Here is an 18,928-nt window from a genome sequence, read left to right as displayed (position 1 = left end):
TCTAGAGAAGTTGTTACCATTTTGCCATTTGAACCGGAACAGATTGCCAGGCAAGTAGTCGTTTGAGCTTTTGGCTGTTTTCTTAAAGACGGTAAGATGATGTCATTGCTTGTTTCAGGGCCATTTTGTCTTCTGTCATGCTTATAGGTGAATCCTGTTCTTCCTGGAGCCCAAGTTGATTGTAAAGAGCCTGCAGCAGGCATTGGCTCAGACTAGAGAGCACAGATGCAAAAGTAGGGGTGCTGGGTGTCTATAATTTTCAATAAATTCATAGGCCTAGCAAAACTAGCGTTCAAGTTGCCAGTCTGGGCAAAAAGTTAGCAAGACAACCATTTCAACCACCAAGCTAGGCATAGCAGCACACATCTGTAATCCTAACTATGCAGGAGGAATGGGGAGAATCATCATCACCAGATGATAAGGGGTAGTCTGGTACTTTTTAATATTTATTAATTTTAATTTCCACATTTTATTAACTATGTTGTCAGTGGAATATCGTGTTCTGGGCTGGTCTTCTGCAAGAAGGTATCAGACCATGTCTGAAAAATAAAGAAAGAAAGGACTGAGTCAAATGATGGAGTGTCTCCTGGGGAGGAAAGGAGAGCAAAAGAGAAGGAAAGAAAGAATTAGTCTGTTTTATAAACAAGGAAGCAAAAAAATTAGCTCATTCAACTTTTAAGTGGTCAAGCTAGGTTTACAGGCTTGTGGTTTTTCTGGGTTAGTTTTAAAGTCAGCCAGCTCTGGTTCTCTGATTTTCTCTGAATCGAACATGTAACATGAATTTATAACATGATAAAAGGTGGAAAACATTGATCGGAACGTCTTTAGAGGCACACTGGTAAGCTTTCTAGTTAGAGTCCTGAGGGTATCATAATGCTTAACTCTGAATGACTGTCTAGAGATCTCCCTTGCAATCGAGCTTACCTTTCCCAAGTATACAGTCTACATTTCATTGTCCATTTTTCAGAAAGGCAGCTGACTTTTGATTTTGGTCTTTTTTCACATTCTGCTGTCTTCCTTTCTTTCACGATAGTTTCAAGTACTGGCTCAGAATCTGTTTAGCGCTATTCCATCTGTCAAACTCACATCCCAAAATACCAGTGTGAGTTACAGTCGCCATAATCTCTGTTTACTTTGTTTGACTTTCAGTCTCTTCTGGCCTCTGGACATATTTGCCAGGAAAACCAACAAAAACACAGGCTGCTGACAGCTATTTCTTGAAGGGTTATAATGTGCCAGAAAGGAAACAAGGCTGACCTATTTGCTTACCTTCCACCTCTTCCCTTCCAGAGAAATGCACAACTAGTTGTGAATTACTCATTGCATGAGTTATGTACATCAGCCAGAATCTTCCAACATACTCCTTACAATATCTACCCTACCGCTGTTATATTGGCCCACAGTTTAATTTTACTATTAGCCTAAACAAAGATCATTAGGAAACTTAATCTAACGTTTATAGGCAGATGTTTATTTTTTATTTATTTATTTTTTGGAGGTCCAGTCGTGGGGCCTGAACTCTAGGCCTGGGCGCCGTCCCTCAGCTCTTCAGCTCAAGGCTAGCGCTCTATCACTTGAGCCACAGCGCCACTTCCCGCTTTTTTCTTTTTGCTTATGTGGTGCTGAGGAATCGAACTCAGGGCCTCAGGCATGCAAGGCAAGCGCTCTACAACTAAGCCACCTTCCCAGCCCTAGGCAGATGTTTATATAGATATATATGAAATGCTAAGTACAAAGATTTCTATGTTATTCACAGTTTTTTTAAATCTATTATTGCCTTTCTCCATAAGCACGAATAATGAAGAGCTTACTTTTTTTTTTTCCTTTGGCTGCTTTAGTGGGACACATGCCCTTGGCAAAGCTTACAGTGTCATGCTTTAAGAGCAGTGTTTCCCCATATACGTGTTAATTGACTTATATTTATCAGTCATCTATTCTGTACCACTATGTTAAGTGATAGTAATACATTTAAAAAAAAAAAACCTTCCTTAACCTTCTCCTATAGGAAGTTTGATATTCACCTGGAGGTGCAAATTTATAAATAAATTGTTCCAGTGTAAAACTGAAGCCTTACAAAGAACTCTATTATCCAGAGAAACGACAAAGTAATCAATTGTGAGGGGCCCAGGGAAGGCATTCAGAGTGGTTGACATCAAAAGTGGGAATTAAAGAATCAGGGGTGTTGACAGCAGACATCGAAGGGTAGAACATTCAATGCAGAGCAGTAAAATGATGTAGCATATCTGTGGTGCAAGTTGAGAGTGATTCAGAATATGCAATGTGTAAAATGAATGGATGAAGATAATACTGAAAGTACAATGGTAGTTGATTTATGCAGGGCCCTGTCAGTCATTCCAGGATCAAAGCATGTGCACCCTATTTGATGGGAAGCAATTTATAAAACAAACACAGTGGTGGCATGATCACATTTCAATTTTAGAAAAATCACTTAATGCTATTGAGGATTAATTGAGAAGACAATTAGAGCAAGGGAAACAAATTAGGGAGTTTTTTTCATTGGTATAAGATGAGAAGAGGCTTAGCTGAGATCACAGCTGTAGGAATGGTAGATCATGAATTTGTGAGAACTGCCCATGTAACATTACAACCAGAAGTAGTCACTGGTTGGACAGTCTGTGATATGGGGCTAGGGTCAAAGGAATGGAGAAAATAAGAATTTGTATAGTTTTCCCATGGTTGGAGAAGTATAATTAATAGCATGGTATGGTCCTTTGTGAACAGTATATATAAATTGTGACTAAAGGTGTGTTTGCCTATTAAATCAATAGATTATTATTTACATTGTTTTGTATGCATATAAGTGATGACATGGACTATATCTCTAACTTAATCAGTATGAGAATTTTAAATAAAAAGTTAAAGCCTAGATAGTATTTTCATCTTTTCTTCTATGTGGGTCTCTTTTTGGAAGAAAAAGGAATATATGGCCTGAGTAGCTGTGTAGCTGGTACCAAGGGAAGGTTTTTGTGTGTGGGTACCAGTCCTGGGGCTTGAATTTAGGTGTCGGAATCGTCATTGAGCTGTTGTGCTCTAGGCTAACACCCTTCACTTGACCACAGCTCCATTTCCAACTTTTCCGTAATTAATTAGAAATAAGAGTCTCACAGACTTTCCTGACCAGTATGGCTTTGAACCACAATTGTCAGATCTCAGCCTCCTTAGTAGCTAAGATTACAAGCTAAGCCACCAGCACCTAGCTCCAAGGGAAGATTTTTAAATGTTCAGTGGCATAGTTTAGGATATATCCCATCGTGAGCTCTGCTATAACCCAAGGAGAAGAACTGTGCTCTGCAGGAGACCTATCAACCCAGTGAAGAGGAAGAAGTTGGATTTTTTTTTAATTAGGTAAAATTAAAACTGTATATTGTGGAAAACAGCCAACTCAGAAAGGAAAACAGAAATGGATGAGAGGCTCTGGAATTCACAGAAGAGCATAATAGATTTAACACTAGAGGTATCCCTGATAGTTTTGGAACAATATTCAGCAAATATTTGATGGCTTTTTATATGATTAGCACATTACAGTATGTGCCCGAGGAGATAGTAGAATGAAATGAGTCAGATCCCTGCTCTCAAAACCTTACAATGTTAATTCTTTTGTAACTTATAAGAAGCTCTCTAGGCAAAATAGGCAAATTAAACGTATCATTCTCATAGAGTAGGGGAAATCAGCATTAAATAAAACCAGGACAAGTAACCAACATCAGATTCTAGATGAATATCTATTACAAAATAAAGAGGAGACATAAACTGAGTAATGCAGATGTAGTAACCATAGAACTAAGAATGGTGATCAGTAAATGAAAAAAAAAAAAAGCTGAAGTTGTGGAACAGTATTGGGTGGGAAAGACACAGCAATCAATAAAAATATAACTGGTGTCAGTTATTCATGCTTGTAATCCTACTACCCAGGAGACTGAGATCAGAGGATCAAGAGTCAAAGCCATCGTAAGCAGAAAAGCCCAAGACCCTTATCTCCAGTTAACCACAAAATGGTCGACTGCAGGTATGGCTGAAGTGATAAAGCACCAACTGTGAGCAAGCAAGCCAAACACAACCACAGTGCCATGAATTCAAGCCACAGTACTGACATACATGTGTGTGTGTGTGTGTGTGTGTGTGTGTGTGTGTGTGTGTGTGTGTGTGTGTGTGTGTGTGTGTGTGTGTGTGTGTGTGTTTGTGTGCATGCGTGCGCACATGTTTATGAGAAAGAAAGGGAAAGAGAGAGAGAGATAAGGAGTCAGAGATGGGCAAATATCTTGCCTTTTCCAAAACAGATAGTTTATGGACCCTGACATTTATTTCTGGAAATTTCTGAAGTATATTGTAAAGTATTTGTTTTGTAAACACTCAGAAACGAAAATAGTGAGCCCTGGAAAGTGGTATGTGTTTAGTAGGAGTATGTTTTGAATGATTAGCATGGTTTTTGTCCTTTAACAGGATTGTGAGACCATTAAATGAAAGGAACAAGTGGTGTTATATCGATAATTATTTCAACAGGCCTTTATCATACTATGACAGACATGGGAGGCCTGGACTAGTTAATTCTTGCTTTAAAGTGGTTTGAGTATTTTTAGCACAAGAGAATAATGCCATCCTGAGAAGACATTTCTAGTGATGGAGCATTGCTCTTGCTCAAACCTTATTTGGTTATTTTCAGCAATAAATTTGAAGTATCTCCAATCTTATAGAAATAATTAATTTTCTTGATGACAGAAATCAAGATTCAAAGAGGTCCTGAAATGTTAGGATGTATAATCTAAAACTACAAGATGGCACCCACATATCCCAAGCAATTTTAGGGAAGGAATAAGGAATAAGGAACAGCCAGAAAGTCCTCTTTGAGGTCACTGGTAGTGGAAGGCACTGAAATTTTAGCACACGGGGGCAGGGGGGCGGGGGAGGACATAGAAACAAAAAAACACATAGTACATTTTAAATATGTTAAAAACAATAGCAAGAAAGAAAAAAACAGTTGTGTTCCTATCTTGGGGTTCATTTCACTTAACATCATTATAGATATATATATACATATATACATATATATACATATATATACACACACACACACCACATCACATCACATTTTCTTGATCCGATCATTTTCTGAAGGGCATCTGGGTTGGTTTCTTATCTTGACTATGGTAAATAATGCTGCGATAAACATAGTTGTACTGGTAGCTTTATTGTGGCTTTGTTTGTGATCGTTTGGGTAAATGCCCAAAAGTGGGATTGCTGGATCATAGGGGAGCTCTATGTGGAGTCTTTTGAGGAGAAAAAGATAATTTCTGACATTCAATAGATGATTTCTTGAAGGTCCTTAACATTCCATCAACTGTTATGTGTACTAATCTTTTATCTGTAACGTACACATTACTAGTCAAAAACAAGGACTGTTTATGCCTAGATATAAAAGCAAGAAACTCAGAGTCTTAAACTGTGGTATTAAGAAGGGTTAAGTCCTCTCTTGATGGTCATGTTTCAATGATATGGATCTATGACTTAGAACATAAAAGTTTTTTTAAAAAATCAAAGAAGAAATTGTACATACTCTGAGCCATTTAAGACTTCACAGTTGGGGCTGGGAAGGTGGCTCAGTGGTAGAGTGCTTGCCTCATATGCATGAGGCCCTGAGTTCGATTCCTCAGCACCACATAAGCAGAACAACACTGTAAGTGGCGCTGTGGCTCAAGTGTTAGGGCACTAGCCTTGAGCTGAAGAGCTGAGGACAGCACCCAGGCCCAGAGTTCAGCCCCCACAACTGACAAGAAAAAAAAAAAAAGACTTCACAGTTCATTGGGAGAAAGAAGCTTCATGTCATTGGAGTTCATTTCCTCCTCATTCTTCTCCTGCACTGAGCAGGAAAGGATGGTGACCTAGATACACATTCAGAGGGCAGCAATGTTGAACTTTCTCACAGCTGGGTAACTTGGGTCTGCCTAGTTATAGGACAAAGAAGCCTAGAGTTGAGAGTGACAGGGGGACTGTCCATAAACACAAGAAAGCTGTGGCAGGAAGACAAGGGCCTGGGAAAGGAATCAGATGGGAAAAGAAGTGTTAACTTTTATCAGGTGTGAAATTGGCAAAAACAACTTGTTTAATGTCAAATGCCCTGAATCCACATTACCCACCTCCTACCCCTAAGATCTGCTTTTTCTTCTACCCTGTAGAGTGGTATTCTCGAGAGGATGAGCCAATACACAGAACAATGTACTAGGACCAGGGGTTCAGAGAACAGTGTTCATATTGTATGTGGCTATGTTGTTTTGCAAGGTATAGTAGACAGACATTGTTTCCAGAAAGCCAACTTCATAGCTTGTGCTTTTCCACTTTCTCAAAATCATAACCTTTTCTTCTATATCAGTGTTCTTAAACTTTTTTTTTGAAAACTTCTATTCACAATGAGGAAAGCCTGGAAGCCTGTCACAAATACTTGAACAGGTACAAATATGCATTCAGATATACACAAACATCTGGTCTATGCAGTCATATGGATGTATATACATACATGGCAAAAGTATTCTAAAACCTCTAGTGTACTTTCATATTTTCTGTTTGAATGAATTTCTATTTTGACTTCTTAAAATGTTGCTACAGCCACCCACACAGGACTTCCAGTGATATTCAGTCCACAATTTAGAAAATATTCTGGGACAGCTACCAGGCTAAATCACTACAAAGTAACCTGATACATTGGATCCAAAAGACCCCAGGTCTAAGGAAGTGTGACATGGCTGAACCCACTTTAGAGGACATGTGACATTGTCTAGAATTTTTTTTTTCATTTTGATAAATATTTTATATGAACAGAGGCACATAGGCATTGTACCTTTATACTCCTCTTCCAAGAGTATCCTCCTTTGGTCTCACTGTGTGTGAATACAGAGAGATCTGTATAATTTTATCCTGTCCTTGTATATTTTAGAACTAGCTTCCACATAGGAGAATAAATATGTGCCCTTTGTCTCTCTGAGCTTGGCTTACCTCACTTAAGATGATTTGTTCTAGGTCCATCCATTTCCCTGAAAATGACATACTATTATTCTTTCTAATGGCTGTGTAAAATTCCATTGTGTGTAAGTACCATATTTTTTTTGACCCATTCATCTATTAAGCATCTGGGCTGTTTCCATATGGAACTATTTTGTGATTGTCACAACCAACATCTAGTTGAGGATAAAGAGTCAAGTATGCTTCTAAACATCCCATAGGAAAGCAGCCCCACAGGAAAGAATCAGCAGTCCAAACTGTCAGTGGTGTGAAAGTGAAAACCATGTTCTAAGGATAGAATGAGGCAGCACTTCATGGCACCTGTATGTCCATTTACAATGATAAATGTTGTCTATAAGCACAAGAACAGGCTGTTAAAGATCAACTTTAAGCAAATTTTTCTCTCCTTTTCTTTGAACTGTACTTGTGCCTTAGGATAAAGCTGAGGCATATTCATACTTGGGGTTACCAGCTTATAAGGAATGAAACCTGGTTTTTGTTTGTTACTTAGACCACAGCAGGTATCTTTGTTAGAATAGTAGTAGTGCTCTTAGGAATATTTTTCTAATTTTTGACTTGACTATTTTCTTTCTGTCTCTTGCCTGTAAAGTCACAATAACTTAGGACCCTTTCTCACTTAGCCATGACGGATCTCTTACAAAAGAAGTGGAGGGAATTTAGTTATCTGGATTAAGCCTGATCTCCCCCAGTCTTCTCCTTTTATTCATGAAATTTGATTCGTCTGTTTTTGTTTTGTTTTGTTTTTTTAATGGGAAGTGACCTTCTGCTAATCTTGAAGCACCATCTTAAGTCCTGGTATTAAACCATCTCCTTTTTGTCTACTACTTCATTCCTCCATCTAGCTATTTCAGACCAGGTTCTCTTGAACATGGAATAGAATGTACCCCCCATATATTGGCAAGCCTTTAATCTCCAGATCCTCCTTCCTTCCATGTCTGGCATAAGAACAGCTCTTAAACATCTCAGTGTCAATCTGTTGTTGTTCTTTCATGCAGTAGGCTATTTCTTTCCTTCCCGCCGCCCCCGCCACCCACTATAGAAGTAAGGCTTCTATGTACTGTGAGCCATCCCAGAAATGGCTTAACAGAACAGACCGTTTGGGTTTTCCTTTTCTTTGAGGATTCAAGTATAACAATAGGAAGAGATCTGTCTAAATCAAACATTAGAACCAGAACAGTGTTGAAAAAGAAAACCAAAGCTATTTGAGGCTATTTCTACCATATTATTTTAACATGTTTACCTCATGCGTATCATATTACATAAACAATAACATTTTTATTTGGTAAATGAAGTTTATCATGGAAAGATGATGATGATAATGATGATGATGATAATGATGATGATGATGATGATGATGTGTGTCCATCCACCTTGAAACTTTAGATTCCCATTAGTTTAAGTGCTTAAGTAAGCAGGGAATGATACTGCATGGCAGCAGGGCCAGCACTTAGGAGGCAGAGGCAGAAGGATCTCAAGTAAACACCAGCTTGGACTATATGGCAAGACTGTCTCAAAAATAAGCAAACAGACAGAAAGAGTAAGGAATATAGATTCTAGAAACAGATGGTGAAGACATTCCTGTAACACATCAGTTCCATTCCTTTGCTTTAAGGAGCTATAGGGTCATAGATCTGTTTGTCTTGTTTTCTTTTGTGTATTTGTTTGTTTGTTTTTTCTGTGCTGGTACTGGGGCTTGAAATCAGGGACCTGGGTGCTGTCCCTTAGGTTATCACTCAAGGCTGATACTCTACAACTTGGTCCATAGCTTCACTTCCAGATTTTTAGTGGTTCATTGGACATGAAGTCTCACAGACTTCCTGCCCTACTGACTTCATACCCAGCTCCTCAGATCTCAGCTTCTCCTGAGTAGCTAGAATTACAGGCATGAGCCTAGTACAGTTTAATAAAGAGATGGAGGTATGGATGAAGCTCTATTTCCGAAAAGAATGACAGAATAAAAGGAAAGGAAGATGAAATGGATAAAAAAGAAAATGTTATTGGCTGAAGAAATCTCCATTTTCTTTGTTATCAGTAATCTACTGGCAACTGGAGCTAATGGCTCATCCTTGAAGAGATCAGAGTTGCACAGTCCCAGGTTTGCCTAGGCATACATACCAGAATATGCTTGAAAAATAACTAAAGCAAAAAGATCTGGGAGTATGGCTCAAGTGGAAGAGTGCCTGTCTGTCAACTTCAGGGCCTTCAGTTCAAACCTCAGTATTACCAAAAAGGGGAAAAAAAAAAAGGTCCACTGGCATTGGCTTATATCTAGATATCAACAAATTATACCAGATCTGTGAATCTGGCCATTTGAAACTTTTAAAAGACATTGTAGATAATAATAAAGCATATCTTAGAAATTGGATTGTAACTCATAAATGTGAGCTACTAATATATATATATATATGGCAGCTTGAGCAGGGGTAGTTATAAAGGGGATTTTCTTGATTTGGGCTTTGTAGTCATGGTTCAAGACAAGATACTATCCCCAGAAGCTGTGTGGACCAGAAAGATTGGTTGCACATAGTGTACTGCAGAGCCTGCCTTGTAGAACTAGAAAGTGACCACACTGAGGCCAAGGGTCTGAGGGAAAGCATTTGTTTTCTAGAGGAGGACAAGCAGGAAGAACCCAAAGGAGAGTTTTGCTACTGTATTAAATGCGATGTACTGTAGTCCAAGTGTGTGATCTGTAGGGTCTGGGAAAAGATAAGGAAAGTTGACTCTCTTCAAGCTCTCATACAGAGAGAAAAGCCACTCTGATCTCTGCTCCTCTCTGTAGCCCTGAAGTTCTATTTGGTTCCTGCCTGTTTATACAAGTCTATTTCCAACAGTCCTGGGACCATCCTCCAGGGTCTTCTGGTGACCAACTGTACCTTGGGTTACAGTGCTTAAGAGTGACTTCTTTTATTAGCAGTTGATATTACTTGGAGGTGTTAATCCTAATAAACAGTTCTGCTGTTCTCTTCCCACAAATTTGACTTACCGACTCATCTTCATTATCAGATGCTTCACTTTACCTTTTCAGACTTGGACTTTTCTTCTCAACATCCCCACTTAGAGCTTGAGAAGTTATAGCCTTAGAGCTTTGTATAAATTCTTATTTTGCAAAATACTAAAATTCCTTTTTCTTCCAACATCTGTCACCAAGAAGAGACCCAAGAAGATATCCTTGTCATAATGCAGTATGAGGTCCTTTCCCACTAATAGACTAATGTTAATTCAAAAGACTCTGACTCCTTTCTTGTATGGTAGGCCCAAAGATAACCGAGGTTTTCTGATTGTATAATATGCTTAGTCTTTGATGCTCAGCTTTTGAAGCACTTGAATCATGGGCATTTTTGACCCCAGACAGAAATAAGGGTAGACTGGCATCTATGAATATGTGGATGATAAAATGAGCTACAGCTGATTCAGGATGCTGTGTTTCTAGAACAAAATCTAGGAATTAAGGAATCTCTAGATTCCTTGAAGATTTGGGGTAGCAAGGCTTTGCCCCTCTCTACAGTCTCTTAAATGAGAATCTAAAACACATCATTCACCTCAGTAGAAGGTGCAGTGGTTGTGTGTAGTTTGAGATGGAGAAGGGAACCTTTGAGTCACTTGATCCCCTGCAAAGAACCCAATCAGGTGGTCATAGCCACCTCCCTCTGGTGACCCTCTTCTATAAACAGGAACAAGAATTCTTGCTACTGGATCCCTCTTGTCAGGCGGCTTAGGCTCGCTTAATGAAAGGCCTTGTGAAAAGGAGATGCAATCCTAATAATAACAGACACGATCGTGATAGCTATTTTGGGCAAGAGCAGCTTTGTGCCGCTCTTGATCTCCATCGATGTCTGCCATTCTTGTCCTGCTATTACCTTTCAGGTTTCCTATATTTAGAATCATTTGTGAGCCCTGGACTTGGGGGATTGCAGCCCCCAGGACCGGAATGCCCAGCTTGAGTGGAATGCAGACTGTCTGGCAGAGTGGAGGTTAAATAAAGTTTGCCTTGGCGGCCTCCTCTGCTCTTGAATGGGCAACAAGTAATTTGGGCATAGGAGCAATAGCATGAGCTGCTGTGCATCACAGTTTTCTGGCATGAGTAGAAGTAGTTGGTGGTCCAGGATCAGCATAGCCATGCTATTCTCCAGAGATTGGTCTTGAACTTCAACTCATGACCATACCACTCTGGAAGGATGTAGGGACAAATAAAGAATTACAGTGAAACATGTTCCAGATTTTCCCAGATTTAGTATGTCTGCCCCTCAAGGAAATATTCATTACAATGATGACAGTTGTCAATCAACAAACATTTTTTGAACATTAAGGCACTTTGGGAAATTGTTAATAAGTGCAGGACCCAGAAATCTTGTAACATTTATAATTTAGTTGAAGAAATAAACCTAACTCATATTCCAAAGTAATATAGCAGCTCTAGACCTACACTATAGCATTAAGTGCCAAATGATAAGAGGAGAGCTGTCTGGCTTGAAATTTCATTGAGGAAGTTGAGATTAAGTAGGGCCTGCCAGCAAAGCCCGCATCAACTTCTGGAGAGAAGAGGGTCTTATAAGTGACAGGACTGTGAGAAAGGGCAGATGTAATCATTTCTCAAGACAAAAAAAGTGTGTTAAGGTCAGGTAACAAGAGAGAGAGCAAAGGATTGTATAAAAATCACCAATCTCCTAACTGGCAGCTCTGTGTTCAGGTTACTCAGACGCTTATAATCCTTCTCCCTGGACAAGAGCTGGAAAAGCTAGGTGCAGTGCATTCTTACTTTGAGACTGAGACCCTTTTAACATTCTATTCTGTAAAACCCTGGTACAGTATAAAGCTCACAGTGAACACTCAGTAAATTCACTATTTTTACTCTTGCATGTTTTCAAATTGTGTGATCCCAGTTCAGATGACTTGGTTTCCACTCTGAGAATTGGTGCTGATTTTGCTTTGACCTGTTTAGATTGCTCACATAATTTGTGCTGTGTTAGTTAGCCCATTAGGGTTGCTATAAGAAAATACCATAAACTAGATGGCTTATAAAGAGAAACCTGTTCCTCACAATTCTTATGGATAGGAAGTTCAAGAGCCATGCACCAGCAGGTCAGTATTTTCTGAGGACTCAATTTCTCATTCATAGACTTCCAGTCTTCTCCCTATATCCTCATGTGGTTAAAGAGTCTCTTTTATAAGAGCACTGGCCTCATTGACCATGGCTCTACCTATGACGTAATCCCCTCATGCCGCCACTTTACAGTTAGAATGTTCACATAAGACCTGGAGGGTGACAGATTCATTGTTTTATATTCCATTTCCTTGTGAGATTTTTGCACTTCTTTCTCTTTTCTACCACAGGTGGCTAGAGGTACAGGTGGCTAATCTAACATGTCCACAGCGCTGGGTGCAGTACCTTCAACTTCTTCAGGAGTCCATCTGGCCTGGTGGTGTTTTGCCTAAGTTTCCACGGCCTATAAGGACTCAGGAGCAGAAAGTGGCTACCAGGAAACAGGCTTTACAGAGCCTGATGAGTATCCTGCCAGGTAATCAGATGAAAGGGTGAATTTTAATACAATAGGTCTTATAACTTTACTACCTTTACCCTGTACTTGAATGTGGCTCGACTCAAAGTCTTAAGATACTAGAAAAATAGTCAGAGCTGAAATTCTTTTATCCCTCATTCAGGAGATTGCAAGGAAATGGAATTGATCACCTTGGCTTCATACTAAGCACCAGAAGAGAATACTATAGATACTTAAATTAAAAAGGTGGCTCAGTGGTAGAGCGCTTGCCTTGCATGCATGAGGCCCTGGGTTCGATTCCTCAGCACCACATAAGCAAAAGAAAAAAGCCGGAAGTGGTGCTGTAGCTCAAGTGGTAGAGCGCTAGCCTTGAGCTGAAGAGCTGAGGGACAGCACCCAGGCCCAGAGTTCAGGCCCCACGACTGGACCCAAAAAAAAATAAAAAATAAAAAAAATAAAAACTCCTGCCTAATTGTAGGTATTCATGCCTATAATCCTAGCTACTCAGGAGGAGATCTGGAGGATCATGGCTCAAAGGAAGCCCAGACAGAAAAGTTTGCATGCTCCATTTTCAAAACAATTATCAAAAAGCAGGGCTGGAGGCAAGACTCAAGTGGTAGAGTGCCAATTATGAGCTAGCAAGCTGGACAAGAACAAAGCACTGAGTTCAAGCCCCAATACTAGAGGGAAAAAAAAAAAAAAACAAGCAAAAAACTCTTTGGATCTAAGGAAGCTGTATCTACAGAAGTAGTCTCAGAAGCATTCCTGTTCAGTGAACATGTCAGTCAGCTTCTCTACCAACTTACGGGGTTATGGGGCTGGGAAAGACTGTAAGTCCTCCAGAGCTTACAACTTAGCAATAGTAAAAAGACCTGTGAAAGCATTTTCTTCCTATATGCTGTTTTTAAAGGGAAGAGAAAGTAGTTTGTTGCCTACAGCTTTAGTAACCAGGAAACAACTCTCTCTTGAGCCACAGAAGTAACCTGCACTTTTGTGGCAGGTTACAAGAGTATTTCTTTTTTTGTTGCTTTGGGTTTTTTGGGGGGGGTCCGGTCGTGGGACCTGAACTGTGGCCCTGGGCGCTGTCCTTCAGCTCTTCAGCATAAGGCTAGCTTGAGCCACAGCACCACTTCCGGCTTTTTTCTTTTTGCTTATGTGGTGCTGAGGAATCGAACCCAGGGCCTGATGCATGCAAGGCAAGCGCTCTACCACTGAGCCACCTTCCTAGCCCAAAGAGTATTTCTTAAAGCACATTTCTACTTAGATACCTAACGTAGGGAACATTTTTATTGTCTTTTCTCTAGTTTATGAAGTCATCATTTGGCTGTGTGTTTTGGAGTTAGACCAGAAAGCACCTATCTATGTAAAATGGCAGAAATTTTGGGGAGACATTCTTCTGAGATTGAAGTTTCAATAAAGATGCAAAAGTTCTGTCTTTTTTTTTTTTTCCTCGTCAGATTTTTTGGTAGAAATCCTGGGGGTGAACAAGTGCCGGCTAAGCTGGAATCTCATTTTAGAGTCACTGCAGCAACCTCTCATCAACAGGTAAACTGAAGCATGCATGCCCACCACCATCAACATAGGGAAAGCCATAGATGGTTTCAAATCCCACATCCAGAAGAATGTGATTATACACTTGCCTTGCTCTGTCTGGTCTCCTGATTGCATTGTCTGATGTCCACTAAGTAAAATCCGTGTGTTCAGGCTTCTGAGCAGGTTGTGCCATGGTAGTAAGTTCCTGTTAGACCAGCTATTTGTATTCAGAACTCACTGTAGAACCGGTATGAATGGCCAACAATGCTCTGCTAACTGCAGGCTTGCAACTTCAGTGTGCATAATAGATCTTTCCAACATCTGCCAGCCCCTGTTAACGTGCAAGACCACACACTGACCTGTACATCACAGGACATACCTTGACTTTCAACATTGGTTCCCAGCCTCACAACACTTGTGATGAGTGTTGATATTATGAGTTGTCATTACTTAAAAAGAAATACCAAAGATAATAAAATTGAAATCAGATAATTCTGAGTGGCAATTCCTTGAATAATTTACAAGAAGCAGACTCCATCCTTAAAGCTGGAATGCTTTGGGAAAGTCTAGAATGTTCTTATATTCTTTTCTCAAACCCTACATCAAAGTCAATTCCTTGGTGCAGGTTTTGCCCCCTGAATGTAGAGTAGCCTGTAAATCTATAGTGATTAGTATGAGAAGTGACCGTAGTCAATAACATGCCATCCCAGTAATTTCCCCTCCCAGCTCTTCAGAGAAGTACTGATGTGCTAATGTCACTGTCCACAGAGAAATGGTACTTTATAAAAGTCCCCTTTATAAAAGTTCCCTTTTTGCCTTTGATGGGGTTGTAGCCTTTAGCAGCTCAACAACCACTTCATCAGACTGTTGCTGAAAAGGTAATGAGTAAGTGGGTAAAGAAAATAAGTATTATAAACAGAATCTTGTGTTTCTTGACTGAACTCTTAAGTTGTTCTATCCATTTCTTTCAGACATTTGATCTACTGCCTTGGGGACATCATTCTGGAATTCTTGGATCTCAGTGCCTCTGTTGAAGAATCTGCCACAGCCCCCTCAGCCTCAGACACCCCAGGCAGCCCCAAAAGGATGAGTGTTTCCCCGTAACTGGCGGTCATTCACGCATTCTTCAAAGACTAGGAAAGGAGAGTAGTTCATTTATCCAGACACCAGTCAGGACATTTAATCCACTGAGCAAGGCAGCTCAATCCTTGCCCCACTTCAAACCCAGTTCTAACCTTTGTAGCAGGTGGCAGGGGTTATCTATCAATCGCATGTGTATCCATTTCCATAGCTTTGTTGTGGTTTTTGGATTATTGCTAGTGGCTAGGTCCTCTATGTTTTGGAAAGCAACACTGTGAATTAGAAGAATGAGCACCTTTTGCCTCTGTCCTTTCCCTCTAAGACTGCACAGCCAAGCCCTGTACCTACATGTGCCTAAGCTACCAACACACAAACTCCGGATGCAACTATAGCTCAGTTTCCTTGGAGGAGAAAATAATCTTAGATTCTCTTTTCCTGGAAACTGAAATTCATTTGAGGTCACTCTTTACAGTCAGACCTCTGGGTCCTACCTAGTTAGTAATTCCAGAAGAGGAGAGGGAAATGTTTCTCAAGGGACTTTTTGCTCATGGGCTGTTTTCCAACACAGCAGCCTTATTGAGGCTGTCATGAAGGCTGATTCCCTGGACGGCTACACTTTTCCTGTTCAGAAAGCTTCAAAGAAAACTGCCAAGCCTCTGGTAAATCCACCCACCCTTCACACCCTATCCTGAAAGGAATTGCAACACAGATTGCATTTGTAAGCTTTCCTCCTAACACCCACCCAAAAGCCATTAAGTTTTAAGATTTATAACTTTCCCTCTATCTTCAACAAAATCACATGGCAACTTAGATATTGGGCTTCACTGTTTCCAGAGAAAAGGAAAAGTACTTGTTCCATGGCTAAGAATGCTCAAAGGATAGAAACCCAGATGAGAGGACCTCTGTCCACATGTCTTTGGCAGGAAACTTTTACTCTGAACACAAAATGATAACAGATTTAAAGGGCTTTGCTTGACTTCCTGTAGGCTTTAAGGATCAAGTTAGTCCTTAAGACTTGAGAAGGTAAAAGTGTTCCGTCAGAGGTAATGTCCACTAAAACTGCTGGTAGAAAAGAAGGCAGGCAGCAAGTCAAAAGGGAAGCACTGCTACCTGTGAAATGCTGGTGTGTAGCTAGTAAAAGACATGTCTGGGCACTACCAGGAAACCATGACTGACCTCTAACCCTCTTCCCCTGGTGCATGAGACTCTCCCACTTGAAGATCTTCTGCCTGGAATTAAGACTGCTGAGAATGGGCTTGGATATCAAGACCAGTGTCAAAGTTCTCAAAGACCATGAAGTAGGTGATGAGCGCACAATTAAAATTGTCATAGAAGAAAAAGTTGTGAAATAATGTTACTTCTCTTCCCACCACCCACCCCACTACCTTCCTGCACCCTACCCTAGCCTGGTCTGTAAGCTCTTAACCATAAATTATGTTCTGATGTAACTAGGAGGCTTAGGTGTGCTATTCTTGCTGAAAGGCAAGAAGGTAAATGAGATAGTGTCTCATGACCCTCTCTGTCCTTCAGAGTTAGTTATGACAGTGACTTGAAGGCTCTGAGTGCTCTTAAGTACCTTCTTCACTAGATTTTCATAGACCAAAGTAGCTTAGCCTTCTACATGGCCTGAGTACCTACAGGGCTACAAATCCAGCCAGAAGATCCTTTGGCTCCTTCAGGCAGACTGTGGCATTCTGGGTAGGTGGAACTGCGCAGTCCTAGTTTCTTCTGCCTTCTCTCCCTACCCTTACCCCTCACATGTACTTAGCTCTCTGTACTGCTTTCATTCTGCTGTTTCTGACTCAGATGTGACACAGATTCTCTCCGTTGATAACCTGACACACCATGAAATCTCTCTGTCAAGAAATTCTAAGGAATCTTTAGACACTTCCAATCCAAACAACTTCTTCAAATTTCACATTATGTAAGAGACCCCACCTCTACTCCACCTGGCCCAGATAGATAAGCTGTCCTCACATCCTACTTCTACCCAGGAGGGAAATAATAGATATCACTAAGGAAATAATCAAAACCTAGCTCTCTGCTCAAAAAACTTGCCAAGTTTGGGTGGCAGGTAGGCTAGATCAGCATTTGGGAGGGAGCCACCGGTGTTAAGAAAGATTTCAGCTTGGAGTGTAACTGAAGGCAGCTGAGGCCTGGGTCTTCACTATTCCAGTCATTTCTTTTACTCTGGCATATATTCATGACTTAAGTTTTATTTATTTACATCAGAATTGTAATGGTTCTCTCTTCATAAAACCACTTCTATAAAAGAGGAGGAGAATGCTGTATACTTTCTGTTAGATTTTCAGCGTTATCTTTGCCTTTGTTTTTTCAGTTCAAGAGAGCTGTACTTAATCATCCATCACAAAACAACCTACCACATTTTTTTTCATGCTTGTGGATTAGGCTTGACAAAACTTAAAAGTTATATTTTTAGATCTGAGCAAAGGGTCATATATAATTTTTAACTTAACACAAGCTAGTAAATTTCGAAGTTTCTAATTTACAAGGTGACTTTTGGGGGGGTTGAGGGGTCCAGTCGTGGGGCCTGAACTCTGGGCCTGGGCGCTGTCCCTCAGCTCTTCAGCTCAAGGCTAGAGCTCTACCACTTGATCCACAGCGCCACTTTCGGCTTTTGTTCTTTTCTTTTCTTTTTTTTTTTTTTTTGCTTATGTGATGCTGAGGAATCGAACCCAGGGCCTCATGCATGCAAGACAAGCAGCACTCCACCACTGAGCCACCTTCCCAGCCCCATGGTGACTTATTTTTAAAAGAAGCATAATGTAAAGTCTACCTTGACAAATTAAGTGGTACCATACATTGTTGGTTAACTGTAAAAAAAAAAAAAAAAGTTCAACAGATGTCTAGAAGCTTCTTGTCTTGCATAATTGAAACTATACACAGTGAAACAACTTCCCGCTTCCCTCACTGGACAGTGGTGGTAGTTGAAGAGCCACCATTCTGCTTCTGCCACACAGAAGTAGAATTGTATAATATATGTCCTTCTTACTACCAGCTTATTCTACTTAGTATAATGTCCAGGTACATCCATATTGGAGCCTGTGACAGAATTTCCTTCTTCATGAAGACTCAGTAACATTGTATTGTATGGATATGTCACATTTTCCCCATCAATTCATGGACATTTAACTTGCTTTCACTTCTTTGTGATTGTAAGTAATGTTGCAGTGAAAATACATGTAAATACTTCTTTGAGATCCCGCATTTACCACTTTGAAACAAATACTCAGAAGATTTCAAGATCTATGGTTCTATTGAGGAACCACCTTAGTTTTGCTTTGCAGCTCTACTTAAAATGCACGCGCACACGCACACCCGCGTGTGTGCGCGCGCGCGTGTGTGTGTGTGTGTGTGTGTGCACTTTAATACTCACCATCCTAATGAGGTGATAGCTCATTGTGGTTTTGAATCTTCCAGATGCCACTTCCTTTGCTCATAGCACCCAACAACAGTTGTTAGGTCCTATACGAAGTAAAGACAGATATAAACATAGCCCCCTGGCTGTATGAGATAGGATGCTTTGGATAGAAATTGGACTGCTAGGGAATTATATTTTCCTCTATAAAATCAGTTTAAAAAAAAAAAGAGCCCAGGGTTCATGGATCTCATCAGTTCAGGGGCCTGATTCCTTCCTGGTTTCTGCTCTGCCTTTCTAAACATGTAAGCTTTTCCCAAGACTACCAGATCCAAAACGGCTTCAGTTGCTGGCATCACATCCAGACCTAAAATTGTGAAAAGACAAGGCCATCTGATGACTTTTATGA

The 18,928-nt window shown here is 40.3% G+C and overlaps 1 protein-coding gene across 3 annotated transcripts in view; it reads left to right on the top strand.

Annotated features, from left to right (window-relative positions):
- Snx19 (sorting nexin 19) overlaps positions 1-16,480 on the top strand; it is a 44,062-nt gene extending 27,582 nt beyond the window's left edge. For 2 of the 3 annotated variants that reach the window (XM_042696165.1, XM_042696166.1), the window contains 3 exons: positions 12,364-12,548; positions 13,985-14,072; positions 15,032-16,480. In XM_042696165.1, coding sequence (XP_042552099.1) covers positions 12,364-12,548; positions 13,985-14,072; positions 15,032-15,164 — 406 coding nt within the window. In that variant the 3' untranslated portion in view covers positions 15,165-16,480. The remainder of the gene's footprint in view (positions 1-12,363; positions 12,549-13,984; positions 14,073-15,031) is intronic. The other variant, XM_042696167.1, reaches the window with a different exon arrangement.
- Positions 16,481-18,928: the final 2,448 nt, after the last annotated feature.

This window comes from Dipodomys spectabilis, unplaced genomic scaffold (genome assembly GCF_019054845.1).
Source record: "Dipodomys spectabilis isolate Male_0828 unplaced genomic scaffold, ASM1905484v1 ptg000201l, whole genome shotgun sequence".
Lineage (NCBI taxonomy): Eukaryota > Metazoa > Chordata > Mammalia > Rodentia > Heteromyidae > Dipodomys > Dipodomys spectabilis.
The sequence above is the reverse complement of the archived record's forward strand: the minus strand, read 5'-3'. Positions and strand labels throughout refer to the sequence as shown.